Source organism: Lolium rigidum, chromosome 6 (genome assembly GCF_022539505.1).
Source record: "Lolium rigidum isolate FL_2022 chromosome 6, APGP_CSIRO_Lrig_0.1, whole genome shotgun sequence".
NCBI classification, from domain to species: domain Eukaryota; kingdom Viridiplantae; phylum Streptophyta; class Magnoliopsida; order Poales; family Poaceae; genus Lolium; species Lolium rigidum.
The window spans coordinates 35,236,123-35,264,084 of NC_061513.1; the positions used below are offsets into that span (position 1 = coordinate 35,236,123).

The 27,962-nt window shown below is 43.1% G+C and overlaps 1 protein-coding gene across 1 annotated transcript; it reads left to right on the forward strand.

The window, feature by feature from the left end:
* The first annotated feature begins 23,427 nt into the window (after positions 1-23,427).
* On the forward strand, positions 23,428-26,021 carry LOC124667907 (probable glutathione S-transferase GSTF1). Its single transcript, XM_047205140.1, has 4 exons — positions 23,428-23,577; positions 23,699-23,747; positions 23,849-23,913; positions 25,598-26,021. The coding sequence occupies exons 1-4, from the start codon at positions 23,428-23,430 to the stop codon at positions 25,958-25,960; spliced, it is 627 nt and encodes a 208-aa protein (XP_047061096.1). The 3' UTR covers positions 25,961-26,021.
* The last annotated feature ends 1,941 nt before the right edge of the window (positions 26,022-27,962 follow it).

Consider the following 27,962-nt stretch of genomic DNA (forward strand, 5'->3'; position numbering starts at 1 on the left):
GTGGCGAGAACCTACTTCTGCAATAATTCACTATAAGGGTAACAAGTGTGCGATTACAATGACGAGATTGTGTGTTGGTGAGTGCCTCAAGGGCACCCAGAAACCGGCTTATAAAGGCTCCATGATCTAGGATTTACGTGGAAGAGTCCTGGATGGACACTACAGATCATATCATGATACATATCACACATTTTCATGCATTTCTAGTATTTCGTCCATATACGAATCCGCCTAGCGTACTCCTAGCCCGACTTTCCGTCTTCGTCAATGATACGTCTCCGACGTATCGATAATTTCTTATGTTTCATGCCACATTATTGATGATATCTACATGTTTTATGCATACTTTATGTCATTATTATGCGTTTTCCGGAACTAACCTATTGACGAGATGCCGAAGGGCCGGTTGTTGTTTTCTCGCTGTTTTTGGTTTCGAAATCCTAGTAAGGAAATATTCTCGGAATCGGACGAAATCAACGCCCGGGGTCCTATTTTTCCACGAAGCTTCCAGAAGTCCGAAGGGGAAACGAAGTGGGGCCACGAGGTGGGGACACAGTAGGGCGGCGCGGCCCAAGCCCCGGCCGCGCCGGCCTAGTGTGTGGCCCCACCAGGACTCCACCGACCTTGCCCTTCCGCCTACTTAAAGTCTCCGTCGCGAAAACCCTACCACGTTCGACGAAACCGGAGAAAACCTTCCGAGCCGCCGCCATCGCGAAGCCAAGATCCGGGGGACAAGAGTCTCCGTTCCGGCACGCCGCCGGGACGGGGAAGTGCCCCCGGAAGGCTTCTCCATCGACACCACCGCCATCTTCACCAACGCTGCTGTCTCCCATGAGGAGGGAGTAGTTCTCCATCGAGGCTCGGGGCTGTACCGGTAGCTATGTGGTTCATCTCTCTCCTATGTACTTCAATACAATAATCTCATGAGCTGCCTTACATGATTGAGATTCATATGATGATGCTTGTAATGTAGATGTCATTATGCTAGTCAAGTGGATTTTACTTATGTGATCTCCGGAGACTCCTTGTCCCACGTGTGTAAAGGTGACAGTGTGTGCACCGTGTGGGTCTCTTAGGCTATATTTCACAGAATACTTATTCACTGTTATGAATGGCATAGTGAAGTGCTTATTTATATCTCTTTATGATTGCAATGTGTTTTGTATCACAATTTATCTGTGTGCTACTCTAGTGATGTTATTAAAGTAGTTTATTCCTCCCGCACGGTGTAATGGTGACGAGTGTGTGCATCGTGTAGTACTTGGCGTAGGCTATGATTGTGATCTCTTGTAGATTATGAAGTTAACTATTGCTATGATAGTATTGATGTGATCTATTCCTCCTTTCGTAGTGTGAAGGTAACAGTGTGCATGCTATGTTAGTACTTGGTTTGGTTATGTTGATCTGTTATGCACTCTAAGGTTATTTAAATATGAACATTGAATATTGTGGAGCTTGTTAACTCCGGCATTGAGGGTTCGTGTAATCCTACACAGTTAGTGGTGTTCATCATCCAACAAGAGGGTGTAGAGTCTAGCATCTATCTATTTATTCTGTTATGTGATCAATGTTGAGAGTGTCCACTAGTGAAAGTATGATCCCTAGGCCTTGTTCCTAAATATCGCTATCGCTGCTTGTTTACTCGTTTTACTGCATTTATACTGCCTGCAATATTACTACCATCAACTGCACGCCAGCAAGCACTTTTCTGGCGCCGTTACTACTGCTCATATTCATTCATACCACTTGTATTTCACTATCTCGTCGCCAAACTAGTGCACCTATTAGGTATGTTGGGGACACAAGAGACTTCTTGCTTTGTGGTTGCAGGGTTGCATGAGAGGGATATCTTTGACCTCTTCCTCCCTGAGTTCGATAAACCTTGGGTGATCCACTTAAGGGAAACTTGCTGCTGTTCTACAAACCTCTGCTCTTGGAGGCCCAACACCGTCTACAAGAATAGAAGCACCCGTAGACATCAAGCACTTTTCTGGCGCCATTGCCGGGGAGGTAAGGTAAAAGGTATTCACATCCTCCGACTACTAAGCTATTTCCTAGTGTTGGAGATATGCCCAAGAGGCAATAATAAAAGTGGTTATTATATATCTTTATGTTTATGATAAGTGTTTATATACCATGCTATAATTGTATTAACCGAAACATTGATACATGTGTGTTATGTAAACAAACAAATGAGTCCCTAGTAAGCCTCTTAACTAGCTTGTTGATTAATAGATGATTAGTTTCATAATCATGAACATTGGATGTTATTAATGACAAGGTTATATCATTATATGAATGATGTAATGGACACACCCAATTAAGCGTAGCATAAGATCACGTCATTAAGTTATTTGCTATAAGCTTTCGATACATAGTTACCTAGTCCTTATGACCATGAGATCATGTAAATCACTTATGCCGGAAAGGTACTTTGATTACATCAAACGCCACTGCGTAAATGGGTGGTTATAAAGGTGGGATTAAGTATCTGGAAAGTATGAGTTGAGGCATATGGATCAACAGTGGGATTTGTCCATCCCGATGACGGATAGATATATTCTGGACCCTCTCGGTGGAATGTCGTCTAATGTCTTGCAAGCATATGAATAAGTTCATAAGGGACCACATACCACGGTACGAGTAAAGAGTCCTTGTCAGGAGACGAGGTTGAACAAGGTATAGAGTGATACCAATGATCAAACCTCGGACAAGTAAAATATCGCGTGACAAAGGGAATTGGTATCATATGTGAATGGTTCATTCGATCACTAAAGTCATCGTTGAATATGTGGGAGCTATTATGGATCTCCAGATCCCGCTATTAGTTATTGGTCGGAGTAAGTACTCAACCATGTCCGCATAGTTCGCGAACCGTAGGGTGACACACTTAAAGTTGGATGTTGAAATGGTAGAACTTGAATATGGAATGGAGTTCGAATATTTGTTCGGAGTCCTGGATGAGATCCCGGACATCACGAGGAGTTTCGGAATGGTCCGGAGAATAAGATTCATATATAGGATGTCATTTTATGTGATTTAAAATGATGCGGAAGGTTCTATGGAAGGTTCTAGAAGGTTCTAGAAAAGTCCGGAAGAAACCACCAAGAAAGGTGGAGTCCCGGAGGGACTCCACCTCCATGGCCGGTCAACCCTAGAGGGGGAGGAGTCCCAAGTGGACTCCCCCAAAGGGGGCCGGCCACCCCCTCCATGGAAGGTGGAACTCCCACCTCTAGTGGGAGTCCTAGCTTGGGTAGGTTTTCCTATCATATGGAAGGTTTTGGGTTCGGGTCTTATTCGGAGACTTGTAGTCCAACCCTTGGGGCTTCCACCTATATAATGAGGGACAAGGGGAGGGGGCCGGCAACCTCAAGACCACCACCTGGCCGCACCCCCCAAGTGGCCGGCCACCCCCTCCCAAACCCTAGCTGCCCCCCTCTCCTCCATAGCTCCCGCGTGCTTTAGCGAAGCTCCGCCGGAGTTCTCCACCGCCACCGACACCACGCCGTCGTGCTGTCGAATTCAAGAGGAGCTACTACTTCCGCTGCCCGCCGGAACGGGAGGTGGACGTCGTCTTCATCAACAACCGAACGTGTGACCGAGTACGGAGGTGCTGCCCGTTCGTGGCGCCGGTGATCAAGATCTTCTACGCGCTTTTGCAAGCGGCAAGTGAACGTCTACCGCAGCAACAAGAGCCTCATCTTGTAGGCTTTGGAATCTCTTCAAGGGTGAGTCTCGATAAACCCCTAGTTGCTACCGTCTTCTAGATTGCATCTTGGCTTGGATTGCGTGTTCGCGGTAGGAAATTTTTTGTTTTCTATGCAACGTTATCCTATAGTGGTATCAGAGCCGTGTCTATGCATAGATGGTTGCACGAGTAGAACACAATGGTTTTGTGGGCGTTGATGCTTATGTTGTCTTTAGTTTGAGTACTTTGCATCTTTGTGGCATAGTGGGATGAAGCGGCTCGGGCTAACTTTACATGACCACGTTCATGAGATTTGCTCCACGCTCGACATGCAACTTGTATTGCATAAGTGGCTTTGCGGGTGTCTGTCTCTCCTACTATAGTGAAGATTCAATTTACTCTTCTATTGACAACACTAGTATCACCGTTGTGGTTCATGTTCGTAGGTAGATTAGATCTTACTCGAAAACCCTAAACCACGTAAAATATGCAAACCAAATTAGAGACGTCTAACTTGTTTTTGCAGGGTTTGGTGATGTGATATGGCCATGATGTGATGATGAATATGTATGAGATGATCATTATTGTATTGTGGCAACCGGCAGGAGCCTTATGGTTGTCTTTAAATTTCATGTTGAGTAGTATTTCAAAGTAGTTATAATAGTTGATACATGAGGTGAACAATCATGAAGACGGCGCCATGGACCTTGACGCTACGCCGACGATGATGGAGATCATGCCCGTTGATGATGGAGATCATGTCCGTGCTTTGGAGATGAAGATAGAAGGCCAAAGACTAAAGGGCCATATCATATCACATATGAATTGCATGTGATGTTAATCCTTTATGCATCTTATTTTGCTTAGAACGCGACGGTAGCATTATAAGATGATCCCTCACATTAATATCAAGATAATAAAGTGTTCTCCCCTCGTATGCACCGTTGATATAGTTCGTCGTTTCGAAGCATCTCGTGATGATCGGATGTGATAGACTCAACGTTCACATACAACGGGTGTAAGCCATGTTGCACACGCGGAATACTTGGGTTTGCTTGACGAGCCTAGCATGTACGGTACATGTCCTCGGGACAACGGAAACCGAAAGGTTGAACACGAGTCATATGGATGATATGATCAACATGTTGATGTTCACCATTGAAGCTACATCATCTCACGTGATGATCGGTTTTGGTGTAGTGGATGTGGATCGTGTACCACTTAACAACTATGAGGGATGTTCTATTAAGTGGGAGTTCATTAGTAATTAGATTAAAACATGAACTAATTATCATAAACATAGTCTGAGTAGTATTTTGAATTAATTTTTAGTATTGGCATCCGTTTTCTACCAAGCGCTAGTCTTGTAATTGAGATAGAAATACTGTTAAAATCTGACAAGAAACTTTACGGACTGGTACCGTATTGTTAAAGAATCAAGAAATGATTAAGTCCTGTTGCAAACTTTTAGTAAACCTCACATTGTTGATTCAAAGAGCTATGGTTTCAATTAGTACCTAAAGTTATCTTGTCTCCGTGAAACTTGAAGTTCAAATCTGTTTGAAAAGTAAGGAGCTGAAAATTTTGTTTTCAGAAATAATCAAGGTATGAGATATATATGATATCTAAGACCTTATTGCAAGATGATAGAATATAATTTGGTGAGACTACATAAACTCATAAGTTTTATGGGAATGTAGGAAGGTTGAAGACGCAAGGCGTCCCAATCCTCCAACTATTGGGGCACTAACGATATTCACATATCCATGAAGTGATCGTCCTTAGTATGCACCGTTGCTAAGACTCGTCGTTTCGTAGCATCACGTGATGATCGGGTGTTATAGATTCTACGTGTGCATACAACGGGTGCAAGCCAGATTTGCACATGCGAATATCGAGGTTAAACTTTACGAGCCTAGCATGTACAAACATGGTCTCGGAAAAGTCGTCATGATATGATGGATAAAATTATGAGTGAAATTGTTCATCATATTACAAAGTTACTAATAGTGAAATCTGAAACACTTGTCATATGATGATCAACTTCAAAGTAAGAACCTCAAGGTTATTGGTATTTGACCAACAAACCTAGAAGTTATTGAAGGTGAAGTATTTTCTGAATAATGAGGAAAGCTAAAAGAGAAACTACAAAAGATATTTTGGCGTAAAGAAAAGAGAAGACTAGAAAGTCTAGCTCGGTGTATATACATGATATACATGTTATGGTTGTATTCCTAGTTTGGTCACACAATGAAATTCTTGGGTATTAGTACCATATTGGTTGGTATGAAATGTCATACAAAACAATGCAATACAAGAATACAATGGCCTAAGTGACTGACAAGGAATATGATAGGAATGCACTTCTGGAACAAAAATAAAGTGTTATTATGTTCGTCGTTGGCATCCTATCTAGCCCTTAGAATTTATAATAAAGAACTTAATAATTGTTATTTTGCTCTGGTCAAATGAAAACAATGAGTTGTTCAAATTATGACATTACTCCATGTACGATGGATAAGTTATTATTAATCTTAATGGTGAAACACACATACATAATACTGACGCTAAAATGCCATAAGGCAAATGATTTGAATTCCACTTATTTGTGGAACCGCAATTTAGGCCATATTAGAAAGGAACGCATGAAGGAACTCCATGCAAATGGATTTTTGGAGTCATTCGATTTTTGAATCGTTTGGCGCTTGCAAATTTTTTCTAAAGAGAATGACTGAAATACCGTTCATAGGCCAAGAGTTGAACGGGCAACTAACTTAGTGGAAAAATACATGATGATGTATGTGGTTCACTGGGCATAGGTTGTGCGGGAGATTCTTCTACTTCATGAAAACTTCCAACAATGAATTGAGTGTATATATATGGATATATTCGATAAGGAAGAAGTTTGAAACATTTGAATGGATTCAAATAAATTTCAGCATGAGGTGGAAATCATCGTAATAGAAAAGTCAAATATCTATGATTGGATCATAGTGGAAATATTTGAGTTTTAGCGAACATCTAAGAGAGTTATGAAATTGTTCTACAACTCACGTTTCTTGGAGTATCATAGTGATGATGGAGTATCCGAGAGATGTATCCAAACCTTGTTGGGTCAATGATGAGATAAAATATTGATGCTATTATATTTTTGTGGATTATGCTTTAGTGACTACCGCTTTTACACTAAATAGAGCATCATCATGATCCGTTGAAATGACACCATACGAGTTATGGCATGGGTATGAACCCTAATAGTCCTTTCTTAAATTTTGGAATGCATAGCATAAAGTAAATAAGTTTACAACCAAAATCGGATGAATGTCTTTGTTGGTTATCCCACATAATTGATTGGGAATTCTTTCCACTATGGAGACAAAGACAAAAGTGTTTGTCGATGTTTCTTACTTATTTCCAAGAAATTGTTTTTAGCAAAGTATTTGAGTGGGAGGACAATAAAACTTGATAAGGTTTATGAACCTGAGCATAATGATCAGAGTAGCGCAGCATCGGAATTGGTTCCGGAAGTGGCCACGACGATCATGGCTCCCATGTCTACAAAATATTATAGTCATGGAGATCGAAGTACTTATTGAACCTTGTAGGTATGGTTTACTTTGTGATCAAATAAATGATTTGTGAACAAAGGATTGTTTTTAAACAATGATAAACCAACTACATACAAAGAAGTTATGATGGGCCCTGACTCCGTTAAAATGGCTATACGTCATGAAATCCAAGATAGATGAATACTTTTTGAAAGTAAACGGATCTATAAAATTGATGGACTTGGATGGAATATCCTTGAATAAGCTCGACTTGTCGAAAAGTTGTTTACGACAAAGTTCAAAGAGTTGACTACGATAAGATTAGATCTTCCGTAGCAATGCTTATAGTCTATGTGGATTATTCTAGTAATCGCTACATATTTCTTTCATGAGATATGATAGTAGGATGGCAAAATACATTACTTAACATAAGTGTGTATTAAAGGTGTATACAAGATACAACCAATTGTTTTGCTAGTCCGTGGAATACTAGATAGGTAAACGAACTTCAATTGGATGAAGTGAGTATCACGGAGTTGGAATCTTCACCGGATGAAATAGTCAAAGAGTTTTTGATTTCATCGTAAACGATGAAGAGGCTTGCATTTGCAAGAAATTAAGTGGGAGCGCTGAGACATATTTATAATACTTTATGTAGATACATATAGTTGGTTATAAATGATGTAATTATATACTTGATTATAAAAGGTTTCATTGAGAATTAACTTCAATGAAAGGATATGGACTGAAACATATTTAGTGTCAAGATCTATGAAGATAGATTGAAACACATAATAAGTTTAAGTCAAAGTACATAGAAAGGATATTGAAGTAGTTCAATATAGAAATATTAAGAAAATGTTCTTGTCATGTGAAGTTTTAACAAAACTTGAGTGTATCTGACACTCAATGAATAAAAACACATGAGTGATTTAGATCACAATTAATATGTACACAATCAGACGTCCTGTGCTCTAAAATGTTAGGAGCATATACCAGAATGATTCATGTGATAATCATTGGACAAACAGTAAGAATATCCCTGTGTACTTTAGAAGAACCAAGGATATATAAATAATTTTGTAAGGAGAAATGACAAACAAATCGCTGTAAGGTGTTGCACCAATATTGGTTTTGTCACATATAAAAATAAAATTTCAATCTCAAAATTAGGCTAAGTGTTGTTTAAAAGGTAGCACAATGCTAGATTTAGAAGAGTTCTAAATGTTGTGACGGATTCTACAAACGAAGGCAGAATATGTCGTTGTTTTGACAATGACTGAGGATGTTAAGTCAAGAGGTTCTTTTAGAACTTGGTGTACTTCCGATAGTGTCAGAACTTTGAAGCTATATTGTGTATGACAATATTAGTGACATATTTCAGACCGCGGAATTAAGGTTCCACCAGAAGACCAAACATATTTAATGCCGACTCATTTGGAAAATGAGTGATGCGTGAAAACGCAAATGAATTGCAAAATACATACGTTTTTGAGTGTAGCAGATCCGTTGACTAAAGCTCTCCCTAGGGCAAAGCATGACCAACACCAGAATGCCATGGGTGTTAGCCTGTTAGGTACCTTACAATGTAATCTAGATTATTGAATCTAGTGCAAGTGGGAGACTGTTGGAGATATGCCCAAGAGGCAATAATAAAAGTGGTTATTATATATCTTTATGTTTATGATAAATGTTTATATACCATGCTATAATTGTATTAACCGAAACATTGATACATGTGTGTTATGTAAACAAACAAATGAGTCCCTAGTAAGCCTCTTAACTAGCTTGTTGATTAATAGATGTTTAGTTTCATAATCATGAACATTGGATGTTATTAATGACAAGGTTATATCATTATATGAATGATGTAATGGACACACCCAATTAAGCGTAGCATAAGATCACGTCATTAAGTTATTTTCTATAAGCTTTCGATACATAGTTACCTAGTCCTTATGACCATGAGATCATGTAAATCACTTATGCCTGGAAAGGTACTTTGATTACATCAAACGCCACCGCGTAAATGGGTGGTTATAAAGGTGGGATTAAGTATCCGGAAAGTATGAGTTGAGGCATATGGATCAACAGTGGGATTTGTCCATCCCGATGACGGATAGATATACTCGGGCCCTCTCGGTGGAATGTCGTCTAATGTCTTGCAAGCATATGAATAAGTTCATAAGGGACCACATACCACGGTACGAGTAAAGAGTACTTGTCAGGAGACGAGGTTGAACAAGGTATAGAGTGATACCGATGATCAAACCTCGGACAAGTAAAATATCGCGTGACAAAGGGAATTGGTATCATATGTGAATGGTTCATTCGATCACTAAAGTCATCGTTGAATATGTGGGAGCTATTATGGATCTCCAGTATCCCGCTATTAGTTATTGGTCGGAGTAAGTACTCAACCATGTCCGCATAGTTCGCGAACCGTAGGGTGACACACTTAAAGTTGGATGTTGAAATGGTAGAACTTGAATATGGAATGGAGTTCGAATATTTGTTCGGAGTCCCGGATGAGATCCCGGACATCACGAGGAGTTCCGGAATGGTCCGGAGAATAAGATTCATATATAGGATGTCATTTTATGTGATTTAAAATGATGCGGAAGGTTCTATGGAAGGTTCTAGAAGGTTCTAGAAAAGTCCGGAAGAAACCACCAAGAAAGGTGGAGTCCCGGAGGGACTCCACCTCCATGGCCGGCCAACCCTAGAGGGGAGGAGTCCCAAGTGGACTCCCCCAAAGGGGGCCGGCCACCCCCTCCATGGAAGGTGGAACTCCCACCTCTAGTGGGAGTCCTAGCTTGGGTAGGTTTTCCTATCATATGGAAGGTTTTGGGTTCGGGTCTTATTCGGAGACTTGTAGTCCAACCCTTGGGGCTTCCACCTATATAATGAGGGACAAGGGGAGGGGGCCGGCAACCTCAAGACCACCACCCGGCCGCACCCCCAAGTGGCCGGCCACCCCCTCCCAAACCCTAGCCGCCCCCTCTCCTCCATAGCTCCCGCGTGCTTTAGCGAAGCTCCGCCGGAGTTCTCCACCGCCACCGACACCACGCCGTCGTGCTGTCGAATTCAAGAGGAGCTACTACTTCCGCTGCCCGCTGGAACGGGAGGTGGACGTCGTCTTCATCAACAACCGAACGTGTGACCGAGTACGGAGGTGCTGCCCATTCGTGGCGCCGGTGATCAAGATCTTCTACGCGCTTTTGCAAGCGGCAAGTGAACGTCTACCGCAGCAACAACAGCCTCATCTTGTAGGCTTTGGAATCTCTTCAAGGGTGAGACTCGATAAACCCTTCGTTGCTACCGTCTTCTAGATTGCATATTGGCTTGGATTGCGTGTTCGCGGTAGGAAATTTTTTGTTTTCTATGCAACGTTATCCTACACCTAGCACTGTTGCCGGTGTGTGAGTGCTTGAAGCTATTTCCTTTAGATCATGCAATTGCATCTTTTTGTTTCTTGTTTTACACTAGTTAGGCTTAATGGAAAACAACAACACAATGAGAGATCTTTATGAACTTTATCTTGAATTAGGACATGATGTGTTTGAAGAGAGAATTAAAAAACCCATGGAACTTTATATGTATGCTAATGGGAATGTTATTAGTATGAATGCTTTGAACACCACTGTTGCTAATGCTATGGAAGAATTTAAGCTTGGGGAGGTCGGTTTTGATGAAAATGATCTCTTTAGCCCTCCGGGTATTGAGGAGAAAGTTTATGTTGATTATGATATGCCTCCCATATATGATGATTATAATGATAGTGGTCTTTTGGTGCCGCCTACTATGGAGAGTAAATTTGATTATGATTATACTATGCCTCCTACACTTGATGAGAATAATAATGATAGCTACTTTGTTGAATTTGCTCCCACTACAACTAATAAAATTGATTATGCTTATGTGGAGAGTAATGATACTTTTATGCATGTGAATAAGAATGCTTTATGTGATACTTATATTGTTGAGTTTGTTCATGATGCCTCTGAAAGTTATTATGAGAGAGTAAAATATGGTTGTAGAAATTTTCATGTTACTAAAACACCTCTCTATGTGCTAAAATTTTTGAAGCTACACTTGTTCTATCTTCCTATGCTTGTTACTTTGCTCTTCATGAACTTGTTTATTTACAAGATTCCTTTTCATAGGAAGCATGTTAGACTTAAATTTGTTTTGAATTTGCCTCTTGATGCTCTCTTTTGCTTCAACTACTATTTCTTGCGAGTGCATCATTGAAATTACTGAGCCCATCTTAATGGCTATAAAGAAAGAACTTCTTGGCAGATAACCCATGTGTTTTTTTTACTACAGTACTTTGTTTTATATTTTAATCTTGGAAGTTGTTACTACTGTAGCAACCTCTCCTTATCTTTATTTTATTGCATTGTTGTGCCAAGTAAAGTCTTTGATAGCAAGGTTCATACTAGATTTGGATTACTGCGCAGAAACAGATTTCTGTTTGTCACGAATATGGGCAGAATTCTCTGTAGGTAACTCAGAAAAATCTGCCAATTTACGTGCGTGATCCTCAGATATGTACGCAACTTTCATTCAATTTGGGCATTTTCATCTGAGCAAGTCTTGTGCCACTTTAAAATTCGTCTTTACGGACTGTTCTGTTTTGACAGATTCTGCCTTTTATTTCGCATTGCCTCTTTTGCTGTGTTGGTTAGATTTCTTTGTTCCATTACCTTCCAGTAGCTCTCGGTAATGTCCAGAAGTGTTAAGAATGATTGTGTCACCTCTGAACATTTGAATTTTTGATTATGCACTAACCCTCTAATGAGTTTGTTTCGAGTTTGGTGTGGAGGAAGTTTTCAAGGGTCAAGAGAGGAGGATGATATACTATGATCAAGAAGAGTGAAGAGTCTAAGCTTGGGGATGCCCCCATGGTTCATCCATGCATATTTCAAGAAGACTCAAGCATCTAAGCTTGGGGATACCCAAGGCATCCCCTTCTTCATCGACAACTTATCAGGTTTCTTCTCTTGAAACTATATTTTTATTCGGTCACATCTTATGTACTTTACTTGGAGCGTCTGTTTGTTTTTGCTTCTGTTTTTATTTGAATAAGTTCATCCTTGTGTGGGAGAGAGACACGCTCCGCTGGTTCGTATGAACACATGTGTTCTTAGCTTTTAATGTTCATGGCGAAGGTTGAAACTGCTTCGTTCATTGTTATATGGTTGGAAACGGAAAATGCTACATGTAGTAATTCTAAAATGTCTTGAATAATTTGATACTTGGCAATTGTTGTGCTCATGTTTAAGCTCTTGCATCATATACTTTGCACCTATTAATGAAGAAATACATAGAGCTTGCTAAAATTTGGTTTGCATAATTGGTCTCTCTAAAGTCTAGATAATTTCTAGTATTGAGTTTTGAACAACAAGGAAGACGGTGTAGAGTCTTATAATGTTTACAATATGTCTTTTATGTAAGTTTTGCTGCACCGGTTCATCCTTGTGTTTGTTTCAAATAACTTTGCTAGCCTAAACCTTGTATCGAGAGGGAATACTTCTCATGCATCCAAAATCCTTGAGCCAACCACTATGCCATTTGTGTCCACCATACCTACCTACTACATGGTATTTCTCCGCCATTCCAAAGTAAATTGCTTGAGTGCTACCTTTAAATTTCCATCATTCGCCTTTGCAATATATAGCTCATGGGACAAAATAACCTTAAAAACTATTGTGGTATTGAATATGTACTTATGCACTTTATCTCTTATTAAGTTGCTTGTTGTGCGATAACCATGCTCCTGGGGACGCCATCAACTCTTTGTTGAATATCATGTGAGTTGCTATGCATGTTCGTCTTGTCTGAAGTAAGGGAGATTTACCACTCATTAAATGGTTAGAGCATGCATAATGTTAGAGAAGAACATTGGGCCGCTAACTAAAGCCATGAATCATGGTTGAAGTTTCAGTTTTGGACATATATCCTCAATCTCATATGAGAACATTAATTGTTGCTACATGCTTATGCATTAAAGAGGAGTCCATTATCTCGTTGTCTATGTTGTCCCGGTATGGATGTCTAAGTTGAGAATAATCAAAAGCGAGAAATCCAAATGCGAGCTTTCTCCTTAGACCTTTGTACAGGGCGGCATAGAGGTACCCCTTTGTGACACTTGGTTAAAACATGTGTATTGCGATGATAATCCCGGTAATCCGAGCTAATTAGGACAAGGTGCGGGCACTACTAGTATACTATGCATGAGGCTTGCAACTTGTAAGATATAATTTACATGATACATATGCTTTATTACTACCGTTGACAAAATTGTTTCATGTTTTCAAAATAAAAGGTCTAGCACAAATATAGCAATCGATGCTTTCCTCTTTGAAGGACCTTTCTTTTACTTTTATGTTGAGTCAGTTCACCTATTTCTTTCCACCTCAAGAAGCAAACACTTGTGTGAACTGTGCATTGATTCCTACATACTTGCATATTGCACTTGTTATATTACTTTGCATTGACAACTATCCATGAGATATACATGTTATAAGTTTAAAGCAACCGCTGAAACTTAATCTTCCTTTGTGTTGCTTCAATACCTTTACTTTGATTTATTGCTTTATGAGTTAACTCTTATGCAAGACTTATTGATGCTTGTCTTGAAAGTACTATTCATGAAAAGTCTTTGCTTTATGATTCATTTGTTTACTCATGTCATTACCATTGTTTTGATCGCTGCATTCATTACATATGCTTACAATAGTTTGATCAAGGTTATGATGGCATGTCACTCCGGAAATTATCTTTGTTATCGTTTACCTCGCTCGGGACGAGCAGGAACTAAGCTTGGGGATGCCGATACGTCTCCGACGTATCGATAATTTCTTATGTTCCATGCCACATTATTGATGATATCTACATGTTTTATGCATACTTTATGTCATTATTATGCGTTTTCCGGAACTAACCTATTGACGAGATGCCGAAGGGCCAGTTGCTATTTTCTGCTGTTTTTGGTTTCAGAAATCCTAATAAGGAAATATTCTTGGAATCGGACGAAATCAACGCCCAGGTTCCTATTTTTCCACGAAGCTTCCAGAAGTCCGAAGGGGAAACGAAGTGGGGCCACGAGGTGGGGACACAGTAGGGCGGCGCAGCCCAAGCCCTGGCCGCACCGGCCTAGTGTGTGGCCCCACCAGGACTCCACCGACCTTGCCCTTCCGCCTACTTAAAGTCTCCGTCGCGAAAACCCTATCACGTTCGACGAAACCAGAGAAAACCTTCCAGAGCCGCCGCCATCGCGAAGGCAAGATCTGGGGGACAGGAGTCTCTGTTCCGGCACGCCGCCAGGACGGGGAAGTGCCCCCGGAAGGCTTCTCCATCGACACCACCGCCATCTTCACCAACGCTGCTGTCTCCCATGAGGAGGGAGTAGTTCTCCATCGAGGCTCGGGGCTGTACCGGTAGCTATGTGGTTCATCTCTCTCCTATGTACTTCAATACAATAATCTCATGAGCTGCCTTACATGATTGAGATTCATATGATGATGCTTGTAATCTAGATGTCATTATGCTAGTCAAGTGGATTTTACTTATGTGATCTCCGGAGACTCCTTGTCCCACGTGTGTAAAGGTGACAAGTGTGTGCACCGTGTGGGTCTCTTAGGCTATATTTCACAGAATACTTATTCACCGTTATGAATGGCATAGTGAAGTGCTTATTTATATCTCTTTATGATTGCAATGTGTTTTGTATCACAATTTATCCGTGTGCTACTCTAGTGATGTTATTAAAGTAGTTTATTCCTCCTGCACGGTGTAATGGTGACAGTGTGTGCATCGTGTAGTACTTGGCGTAGGCTATGATTGTGATCTCTTGTAGATTATGAAGTTAACTATTGCTATGATAGTATTGATGTGATCTATTCCTCATTTCGTAGTGTGAAGGTGACAGTGTGCATGCTATGTTAGTATTTGGTTTGGTTATGTTGATCTGTTATGCATTCTGAGGTTATTTAAATATGAACATTGAATATTGTGGAGCTTGTTAACTCCGGTATTGAGGGTTCGTGTAATCCTACACAGTTAGTGGTGTTCATCATCCAACAAGAGGGTGTAGAGTCTAGCATCTATCTATTTATTCTGTTATGTGATCAATGTTGAGAGTGTCCACTAGTGAAAGTATGATCCCTAGGCCTTGTTCCTAAATATCGCTATCGTCTGCTTGTTTATCGTTTTTACCGCATTTATACGCTCCGCAATATTACTACCATCAACCGCACGCCAGATAAGCACTTTTCTCGGCGCCGTTACTACTGCTCATATTCATTCATACCACTTGTATTTCACTATCTCTTCGCCGAACTAGTGCACCTATTAGGTGTGTTGGGGACACAAGAGACTTCTTGCTTTGTGGTTGCAGGGTTGCATGAGAGGGATATCTTTGACCTCTTCCTCCCTGAGTTCGATAAACCTTGGGTGATCCACTTAAGGGAAACTTGCTGCTGTTCTACAAACCTCTGCTCTTGGAGGCCCAACACTGTCTACAAGAATAGAAGCACCCGTAGACATCAGTCAATCAGCAACTGGGCCGCCTGGTAAGGCCATAGCCCCGACCACCATATGTGGATCATCCGGGCTTACTAGAATAAGACTACGTCATTGGTATACCCAATTAGCATATCCCAAACACTTACCATACAAAAAATAGATTTTTCATTTTATTAGTCACCAAAAAGGGGAAACGGGTGGTTTTTGTGAAGGGGCTACCAAAGGCGGTCGGCACACAACCACCAATTGACTTCCTTTAGGCGGGGGACCTTGTAGGATGGAAAAACCTAGGGTTCGAGGAATTATCTCGTACATCTCAAATATATCTACTTTTTCAAACACTTTGCTCAAAGGTTTGCTTCAGAATCTCACTGTACTTGGATAAACTATTAAATCTCTATTGTTTTTTTTAGCAAAAGTATTCTTTCTATCTGTTTTCGTAGGAAACTAAATCGGAAAAATACCACAAAAATTTGTCACTAAAATAAGGGACATGGAGCTTTGGACCAGACGAGAGGGGCCACAGGGCCCAAAAGAGCACAGGTGGGGCGCCCATCATGGCCCTCGAGCATCGTCTCGCATCACCCCTTCACGTGATGCCTTATATACCGTAAAAATATACCCTGCCAGAAGCAAAAAGCGTTTCGCGAAACAGAGCGTCACCGAGACCACGATCTTCATTTTGGGGGTCAGATTGATCCTGCTCTCCACCACAGAGAGAGGGATTTTGAGGCCTTCTTAATCATCACCGTCCCACTAACGTCATCACCAACAATCATGGGCTTACTCTCCATCACGATGACCGAGTAGTTCTCGGTAGGCTTAAGAGGTAGATGGGGGTTGCATGAGATTGATCATGTAATCGCCATATGTATCGAGATTTTAGGTGTTCGTCTTGAGGATATTCATGTATGAGTATTGGTACACCTTTGCTATGTTTAATGCTTGTTACTAAGGCCCGAGCGACATGATTTTAGTATTAAACCTATATTGCTTTATCATATATAAGAGGTTGATATCTATTTGCAAGGTGTATTACTTATTATTATGTTGACCATGCGAATCCGTAAGGTGACAGATACGTAAAAACAAGTGGAATATGTGGTAGTTAGAGGATATTGTGTGTTCATGAATCTTAATGCTTCGTTCCGGGCTATTCGAAAGGATAGACCTTAATTTCTTGTATTTCTAAGTTGGCCCCGGTAAAATGGGCAAGCAGGATAAAAGATATTATGCAAATTTTCTTTTTTTAGTATGCATAGCTATATTTGGAGCACACACCTCGACACAACTGAATTAGAGATGGATTCTATGTTAATTGTATTATATTATTTGATCAATAATCATTCATACAACACCCTTCTACTACCTCATGCCTACGCTTTTAGCCACTGAAAGTTACATAATAGTATTTCCAGTGAAAAGTGGAAATTTGATGTTGATGTTTACTACTTGTCTTTACTGCTTTGAATCAATTCCAGTAAAATAACCACTTGCTTTGTAAGTTTATTGGTATACATGTGTGGTTGAGAGTGACGTCTAAGCTGCTAAAGTCTTATTGGTATTATTGTGTTCCCTTTGAGTCGAACTATAAATCTGGGTAATACTTCACATCGAAGATTTCAGCGATCACCTATATTTGTGGGCATCAGCATGCATATGTTGATTTATTGTTTAGCCAAATCAAATTTGAAATGCATCTACATAAATTACAATTCATTTTTTTTGAAAAATACATAAAGGTGATATGAAGGTTGAAACCCAAAAAAAATGGCCAAACATGTGCCCCACATTTACCTAAAACACATGGTGGTTACCGCGATTTGACCCAAATTTTACGTAGTTCAAAAAATTTGAAAAAAAATAGGAAATGTGCACATGGAGTCATGATATGTGATATAGTATCTAGGAAAAATATCAAACATTTCATACCAAGGCATCAGAGAAATATCCTTCACAAATCTTGGCACCATGTAGAAGTTTACTTCGCTTTCTACCAAATTAAGCTTGGTTACTAAAAGATCTATGGAAAACTTACGAATCTTGACCACATCTTTTGCAGATATATACATCTTTCCAAGGCCAACAACTTTTCCAGCAAGGTTTTGTTTGAATTACCAAACTAAAATGGGTTTTCATCTCACTAGTGGCCAAAAGGGGAAAACTGGTGGTTTCTTATGAAGTGGCAACCAATGGAAGTGTGCAAACTGCAACCACTTGAATTTTCATAGGTGGGGGACCTTGCAGGGAAGGCCAAATCCAGGGTTTGAAGATTTATCTTGGTCTGCAGCCATATGGTGATTTATTTTTGAGCTAAATCCATTTAAATTCAAATTAGAAATACGTGTACACAAAATAAATTCCATTTTTTTTGGAGAAAATACAAGTAGATGGCTGATACGTCTCAAACGTATCTATAATTTCTTATGTTCCATGCTAGTTTTATGACATTACCTACATGTTTTGTTCACACTTTATATCGTTTTGATGCGTTTTCCGGAACTAACCTATTGACGAGATGCCGAAGTGCCGGTCCTCGTTTTTCGTTGTTTTTGGTTTCAGAAATCCTAGTAAGGAAATATTCTCGGAATTGGACGAAATCAACGCCCGGCATCTTATAATTGCACGAAGCTTCCAGAACACCGGAGAGGGGCCAGAGGAGGGCCACAGGGCCACCAGACGGTAGGGCGGCGCGGCCCAAGGGGGGGGGGGGCGCCCCCCTATTGTGTGGCGCCCCCGTAACCCTTCCGACTCCGCCTCTTCGCCTATTTAAAGCTGCCTGACCTAAAACATCGATACGGAAAAACCACGGTACGAGAAACCTTCCAGAGCCGCCGCCATCGCGAAGCCAAGATTCGGGGGACAGGAGTCTCTGTTCCGGCACGCCGCCGGGACGGGGAAGTGCCCCCGGAAGGCATCTCCATCGACACCACCGCCATCTTCATCACCGCTGCTGTCTCCCATGAGGAGGGAGTAGTTCCATCGAGGCTAAGGGCTGTACCGGTAGCTATGTGGTTAATCTCTCTCCCATGTACTTCAATACAATGATCTCATGAGCTGCCTTACATGATTGAGATTCATATGATGAGCTTTGTAATCTAGATGTCGTTATGCTATTCAAGTGGATTTTACTTATGTGATCTCCGGAGACTCCTTGTCCCACGTGTGTAAAAGTGACAGTGTGTGCACCGTGTGGGTCTTTTAGGCTATATTTCACAGAATACTTATTCACTGAGTTATGATTTGAGTTGGATGTCTCTATGAAATTGTGGTGTGTTAGTACCTCCTATGAATGCTCAAAGTGACAGCGTGGGGTGTTCATTAGTACTTGGGAATACATCTTTAAGGTTTGCCTACATGATGAATTAGAGTTCGTTATCTTGCTAGAGAGTAATTCGGAATAGCATAGTGAAGTGCTTATTTATATTCCATTATGATTGCAATGTTGAGAGTGTCCACTAGTGAAAGTATCATCCCTAGGTCTTGTTTCCAATACTGCAAACACCGCTTACTTACTGTTCTGCTACATGTTCGTTTACTGCATCTTTACTTCCTGCAATACTACCATCAACTGCATGCCAGTAAGCTATTTTCTGGCGCCGTTACTACTGCTCATATTCATTCATACTACTTCTATTTCACTATCTCTTCGCCGAACTAGTGCACCTATACATCTGACAAGTGTATTAGGTGTGTTGGGGACACAAGAGACTTCTTGTATCGTGATTGCAGGGTTGCTTGAGAGGGATATCTTTGACCTCTTCCTCCCTGAGTTCGATAAACCTTGGGTGATCCACTTAAGGGAAACTTGCTACTGTTCTACAAACCTCTGCTCTTGGAGGCCCAACACTGTCTACAAGAATAGAAGCACCCGTAGACATCAATGGCTAAGGTGTGAAACCACAAAACAATAGCAAAATTGTGCGTTGCATCCACCTAGTACATGTGTCAGACATTGCGAGTTAGATCAAAATTTGAAATCCACCAAAAAGTGGTTCAAAAAATTCATAATTCGCAAACATGTGAATCGAGTCATGATATGTGATCAGTACCTCGAAAAATTACCAAACATGGCATACCAAAATTTCGGAGAAGAATCCTTTACAAATCTTGGCACCATGTAGAGTTCAATTGGCTTTATACCCAACTGAGCTTGGTTACTGCAAGATCCATAACAAACTTGTGAATCTTAACCCCATATTTTGTAGAGATGTGCATATTTTCAAATCCAAGAACTTTGCAAACAAGGGTTTTTTTGCTTTACCCAACAAAAATGAAATTTTCATTTTATTAGTGGCCAAAAAAGGGCAAAACGAGTGGGTTTTGTAAGTGGGTACCAAGTGGTGTCCAAACTGCCACCACTTAAGTTTTCACGGGTGGACCTAGTAGAAAGAAAAATTACAAGGTTTGAGTATTTACCTTGGTGTGTGACCATCTACTGATGTTTTTGAGCTAAATCAATTTAAATTCAAATTTGAACTGTGTGTACATATACAATTCAATTTTCCTAGAAAATACAGGGAGGTACCATGAAGGTGTGGACCCGCCAAACACTTGTGCTGCATCCACTTAGCACACGTGGTGGGCACTGAGAGTTTGGCTGAAATATGAAATCCAACCAAGGATGGTTCAAAACATTGAAAATAATTCCAAACCTACACATGGACTCATGATATGTGATATAGTATCTAAGAAAAATACCAAACATGGCATACCAAGGTTTCACAAGAAAATCCTTCACAAATCTTGGCATCATCTAGTAGTTTACTTGGCTTTGTACCCAATTAAGCTTGGTTAATTAGATGTGCATATTTTGCATAGATGTGCATATTTTCAAGGCCATCAACTTTGCAAAGTAGAAATTTTTGGTTTACTCCAGAAAAATGGATTTTTCATTTTATTATTTTCCAAAAGGGAAAAACGGGGGGTTTATTGTAAAGTGGCTAACAAGAGTAGTGTGCACATCACCACCACCTGACTTTCCTCATGTGCAGGACCTTGTAGGAAGGAAAAATCTAGGGTTCAGGGATTTATCATGCATGGTGTGCAGCCATATATTGATTTATTTTTTAGGTAATCCATTTAAATTTAAATTTGAACTGCCTCAACATAAAGTATAATTCAAGTTTTTTTTTGAGAAATACAAGGCGGTGTGGAACCCCCAAAAAATGCCCGAACATATGCACTGCATCCACCTAGTACAAATGGTGGCCACTGCGACTTTGCACGAAATTTCAAATTCAATCAAAGGTGATCCAAAAAATTTATAAAATAGCAAACCTGCACATGGGGTCATGATATGTTGTTTAGTACCTTGGAAAAAATACAATAAATAGCATGCCGAGGTTCCAAAGAAGAATCATTCACAAATGTTGGCACCATCGAGGATTTCACTTGGCTTTCTAAGTGACCTTTATTAGTGCAACATCCATAAAAAACTTGCAAACCTTGACCCATCTTTTGCAGAGATGCTCATATTTCCGTGGCAAACAATATTGCAAACTAACTTTTTTATTTACCCCACAAAAATAGATTTTTCATCTTATTAATGGCCAAATGAGGCAAAACGCGTGGTTTTTTGTGAAGTGGCTACCAAGGGCAAGGTGCACATGGCCACCATTTCACGCTTCACAGGTAGGAGAGCCTTATAGGAGAGAAAAATCTGAGGTTTGAGGATTTTTTTTTTTGGTTTGTATCCATATAAACCTAAAAAAATTCAAGGTCAGACTGCCACTATGCATGGAGAAACTTCAAAAATTCAAACTTTTGCTATGATTCTTCACATTTTTTGAATAAATTTTTATACACCACTTTAATTTGGAGTTATAGATTAAAAGATATGATTTTACGAGTTTAACCACATTTTCAAAATTGCATCTAGAAAAGAAAATATCTAGCAACGTTTGTTACATGTAGGTAGGCTAATTGGCAACTGCTGACCAGCGCGAATATCTTTTGGCGCGGCGCTAACTCAGTTGCGGCATGATGTGGCTCTTATGCGGCTGGCCCACTTGTCAGATTAGGATAAAATGAAGTATGAGGGGGAGGGGGTTGGTTGCGACGAGTAGTATTGAAACTAGTGAGCTACCAAGCTGCTCTATCTTCTTAAACCAAAGAGAGGGAACTAGCGGATAAAAGAGGATTGGATATGCCCCTCTACAATATCTATACAAATAAAACAATGCATGATCATCAATTTCAGAAATCCATACAAATTCGAAAGGACATTTTATCCTTATCAACTATATCTTGTTACACCTGGTAACAAACATTCACTACTTCTGGAAGTACTTGTTGAGATAAACCCGAAGACTGAGCTTGGCACCCCCCCCCCCCCCCCCCCATTCAATCCTACATCCGCTACTTACATGAGGAAATCTACTAACTATACTCCGGTTTCTTAAAAATGTGTACCGTATATCATCCTAGAAATAGGCTTTCACACTAATATATTAATATATCAATCACACGGTACAACTGGAGAGGCCTCAGCATACGCAAGCACAAAACAAACAAAAGAGAAAAAAAAGAAATGTCAACAACGCCGGATCGACGAAAATGAAGATGACCTGCCACCGTTGCGTCCTAAAAAGAATTCCCACCATGCACTTAGCACTAAGGAGCGTCGCGTACCCAAAAACACCTTCAAGAAGGAATGCGACGATGATGACGTTGCTGCCCGTATTAGTTCTAGGATTTCCCCCGGTACTCGAAGGTGTGAGGAGAAAGGGGGTACATGTGATGCCCTCTAGGAAGGAATGGCGCCGCCCGTGGGCGTCACCACGTCGGCTGGCCAAACCGACAAGGATTTCTCCCGACCCTCAACCAACCACGCCGACGTGCTCCACCAAACTCGCTGCCCAACAACACATGCTACCACGGTCTTGCGATCACGTATGTCGTCTTACTGTGGCTGGCCAAGAGGAATGGGAAGGACCAACCGAGATGAGAAACAGTGGAACAACGGCCTCGCGAGAGAGAACTGCCTCCACCTCCATTGGCGGTGACCGTCCGGATGCAGCAATAGAAACAAACCATCCCCTTCTGGCCCGGCTGAGCCCAAGGTGCGCTCGTGAAGTTTTCGTCGCCGCGCTGCAGTAAGCGCAACACTGTCCCTACCGCCCCAGCTCGAGCCGCTCCTCCGTCCATCGATGATGGCTCAGGAAGGCATAGGTCTGGCCCACCTAGACCCATATAGCGCCCAAAGGACCCAGATCTGGGTTGGACAGCGCCACCACCAGCCGCCGCTTCATCCTACAACCAAGCAGTCGCGTCGTCGTCGCCACACCACACGGAGCTCCGTCATCCAGCACAACACGTCGTCACCGGAACCATCGTCGACTGAGGAGCACTGCTGCCGGCCAGGGACACCTCACGCCTCATCCTCTCCACGCGTCCTTTCATCAATCATGTAATGTGGTTCTATCCATAACAGTTAACCTGCCTGAACTTTCCACAACAGTAGGTAGAACGGCCACCGCGTCCAACTTTTCAGCTACAACAAGTGGCTCGAGTCAAAGCTGCTTAATTTCCTGGCGTGCTCTCTCCTGATTTGCCTGCTCACTAGAAGACTAAACTCGCACGCACTCACCTCCTGCATCCTTCTTCCCACGCCTGTTCATCCTTCAGCCAGCAAAGGGGGCAGAGACCGATCCGCCGATGTCGCCGGTGAAGGTGTTCGGGCCGGCGAAGTCGACTTGCGTGGCTCGGGTGCTGATATGCTTGGAGGAGGTCGGCGCCGAGTACGAGCTGGTGCACGTCCACATCCCCGCCGGCGAGCAGAAGAGCCCCGCGCATGTCGCCCGCAACGTATGTCTGCAGCCGCCACTTCTTTCTTCTATCTAGCGTAGTAATCAAATCTCTGTTTCACCTTGCGCGTCCGAGATAACATGTTTCCAGATCAACGTCTCCATGTATTGGTTTGTTGTAGCCCTTCGGTCAGGTCCCAGCGTTCGAGGATGGCGATCTGGTTCTTTTCGGTGAGTAACAATCAGCGATCTTCATCAATTAATTTCATGGCAAATTGGTCCCAAAAATAATTGTTCGAAAAAAATCAACGGTCTGTTTCTTATCTTAACAGAGTCGCGTGCAATTTCCAAGTATGTGCTTCGCAAACACGCATCTGACTTGCTCAAAGAAAGCAGCGTCACAGAATCTACAATGGGTCGCGCTGAGCGTCCCCCGGGGGATCAAATCCCCGATCCCCCGGGTTGCCAGCCGCCCGATGCAAGTAAATTGAACCGTCAGATTTGGTCAACCCTCCCACGCGAGGACAACACGAAAAAAAAAAAAAACAGCGAAGAAATTTCTCCTCCTTCCCCGTCCTTCACGCACGAGCCAGCAGCCATTAGCGCCCGGCTTGCAGAACCACGTCGGCAGCACCGCTGCCGCACCGGTAGCAGCACCGACGAGTCGTTCTTGTCAGATCGACACCGCTGGTCGCATATAGCTTCACCGCCGGTCTCATTTGTCTCGCCGGCCTCCTTGCAGCACGGCGGCGCCCGATTTATAGCAACCGCTGGCTGTAGCCATGTTCGCCGCCCCTTGTAGCGGCCGCCGGCGGCTGCCGGCGACACTTGTAGCAGCCGCCAGCGCCCATTGTAGCATCCGCCATCGACACTTGTAGCAGCCGCCAGCGCCCATTGTAGCAGCCGCCAGCGCCCATTGTAGCAGTCACCGGCGACACTTAGCAGCCTCCGTTGCCGATTGTAGCAACCACCGCCGCGGCTTGTAGCAACCGCCACCGTCGCTTGCAGCAGCCACCGCCGCCGCTTGTAGCCATGTTCGCCGCCGCTTGTCGAAGTGGCCGGCGACACTTGTAGCAACCGCCACCGTCGCTTGCAGTCGCCCGAGCTTGCAGCACCTCCGGCGGCGATGTGGCGTCCGGCTTGCAGCGCCGCCGCCCGACTCGGCACCAACTCCGGCCCCTGCTGGCAGCACCTGGTAGCACGACGGCCCCCAGCATGCAGCACCGCCGTCCCGGGATTTTAGCATCGCCACTAGCCGTACGTAGCTTCGCCGGCGGCCTAGTTGCAGATCGGCGGCGCGCCGTCTGTAGCAACCACCGCCGCTACTTGTAGCAAGGACCATCGCCGCTTGTAGCAGGTCGCCGCAGCTTGTCGCAGCCGTCGCTGACCCATGTAGCAGCCGGTGAAGCCCGTCGTAGCAGCAGCCTCCGCCAGTTGTAGCAGCTGCGCCGCCGCCGCGGCAAGTACCAGAGGGTGGCGCTTATGTAGCAGCAGCCGCTGCCCTTGTAGCAGACGCCGACGCCGCATGTAGCAGTCGCCGACGCCCATCGTAGCAACAGCCTCTGCCTATTGTAGCAGGCCCAGCCGTCGCCGCCGCGACATGTAGCAGAGGCCAGCGACCATGTAGCAGAGGCCGGCGACCATGTAGCAGCAGCCGCCGCCCTAGTAGCATACGGCGACCCCGCATGTAGCAGCCGTCGACGCCGCTCGCATCATCGGCTCCCCGGCCGGCGACCTCCCCTGGGTCTCGCATCCAGCTATGGCGGGGCGCAGTGAATCATGGCGGGGCGGCGCGGAGCAGGGAGGAGGGATGGTAGCCATGGCGGGGTAGGGGAGGTGGTGGTGCAGCAGCGTGGGGGCAAGGCAGCATAGGGCGCGCGGTGCTCCATCTCCAGGCTCCAGCCATGGACCCAAGCTCGTGGGAGAGAAGATTGGGGAAAAATCTGCACGAAAGGATAAGGTCGTGGTGGAAGATGGAGTGGGCCCCGCCATGTGCTGCCCGTTTTTTTCTGATCTGCAGGGACGCGTGGCGTGCGTACGAGGCGGGGGATCAAAACGCTGTTCCTCCGGGGGAACGTCAGCGTTTTCCATCTACAATGGTCGACGTTTGGCTCGACGTGGAGTCCCAAAAGTTTGACCCAATCATGTCAGTAATCGCGTTCCAATGCTTCATTGTGCCTATCTTCATGGGAGGCACAACTGACCACAAGATTGTGGAGGAGAGTCTGGAGAAACTGAAGGATGTCTTCCAAGTTTACGAGGCACGTCTTTCTAAATTCAAGTATTTGGCTGGAGATTTCATCAGCCTGGCAGATCTAAGCCATTCACCTATGCTACACTACCTGTTGGCTACACCTCACGCACCGGTGCTAAGTAGATATCCTCATGTGAAGTCATGGATCTCTGGCATAATGGATAGGCCGAGCGTGAAGAAGATCACATAGCTTATCAAGGCATCATGAAAAGAGTAAATTATGTCGATGCATATGGATTGCCTTGTTCTAATAACGGGTCCTACGGGCGCTTTGCCGCGCCTAATATTGTTGGATTTGGCTTTTCTTGCTGTAGAATTATGCTCCTCTCTATTTTTTTTTTTGCTACATACAATACATATTTTTTCGATAAAGAAAATACATTAATACCGCAAAGATACCAATTACACTCACCCTATCCACCAAGATATCAAAAGACATCAAAGATGCACACAAAGAAAAAAAACAAAAGGAGAAATGAAAAACTAAACACTCACATAAGTGACACTCTAACCATCACCAAAGATAACATCCGGGCAGGAAAGAGATTTTTCACAAACAACGCCTCCAAAAAGGAATTAATGCACGAGCGTTGTCATCACCTGATTGAATATCTATAGATTTCACCTCGAGAAAGGCCGAGTTTCCAAAACATTGCCTTCAGCAAGGGCACTGCCAAGTACAACCAATACAGACCATACCTTGAGCTTTCACCCTGTAAATAACGATTTGATAGTCAATACCCGGTAAGCACCACCAATATTGCAGTCAACCTATGTTGCCGCTCCTCTTGCCAAGGCCACTACTGCAAGCCATCAACACCCAACACACAGAGGTTTCAAAAAAAAAAAACACCCAACACACAGGAGAAACATGTATCGCAAGTCTTCATCGCAACCAATACACCTCTCTGCCACATAGATCTCCGATCATATCCACCATGACAATCTTCACTTCTGTCAATACCATGGAAATCAGCGTAGATTTCCGAAAGGAAGACCGGAAATCATCGGCCAGATCGAGGAGGACGATACAAACCAGATTGATGACTTGGTACTCATAGATCAGCGGGGTCAATGACCTTTCTTCATGCCGATCCGGTAGCTCCCATTCCACCAGTCGGCTGTAGAGAAGAAGATGATCCAGGCAGGTTGTGGAGCAGGAGGCAAGCTATATGTCGCACAGTTGGGCTCCAGTCGTCGCTGCACAGGTGGGCTCCTGATCGATCAACCAAGGCCTTCACTGCGCTACTCCGTACGCATTGGCGCTGCACTTCACGACCATGGTCCTGTGGGGCCCAGATCGGACCCGTGCCACCGCCAGCACACCACGCAATTAGTGATCCACGTGGTGGCCGCGGTCGGCAGCATCCGGTGCTCACCTGGGGCTCTTCCCGCTTCATGAGGGCGTCGTCTGGAGCATCTGCTTTAGGCATGGCGATGGTGGTTTCCTCTTTCGCCGAAGGAGTTCTAGTTTTGTGGCTAGTTTGGTAGGTCTCCGACGGTGAGGCATGGCTGCCGGCAAAAACTAGCCCCGACTTCGGTCACGGCGGATGGATGGCGGCGCCTGTTTGTCGCTACCTTGTTGAAAGCATCATTCTTGTAACCTCCGTTTTTCTCGCTCAAGTTGCTCTGGGAGGAAACCCTAGATCTGGGTCCCCCAGATTGGGCGATGGCAACATGTGGCGCTATTCTACCTGCCAAGGGAATCATTTTTCTAGCAGACAATGGCTGGAGGTGGTGCTTACCTATTTCGACAAAAAATAAACTTCTGACCTTAGTGCTGACCTAGAGATGGAAGAACAAAGAGGTTAAAGGACCATACCATTGAAGGAGTAAAAACCGAGACATACTTATAGAAAAAAGGGTAAAAGAGTGCTATGTGGTTTGTAGAAGCACTAGACTAAAAACATTTACTCTACATGAACTATAGATTTTTGAATAGTGAGGGCTTTGGGGGCACGGAAAAATATTCTTTCATTCATGAAACCATCAAGAAACATAATAAGCTTGATTTCTTTGCTATCTCGGAGACAGGGAGATCATACTTCTCGACCCATTTTTTAAATCACCTATCCAAGGGAGGGGGTATTCTAGTGGGCGTCAATTCTTCTAAGCTGCATGTCAAGAACATTGTAACGGGTGAACTTTGTGTCAACTTTCAACTTTCATCAAAATGTGATAATTGGAGTGAT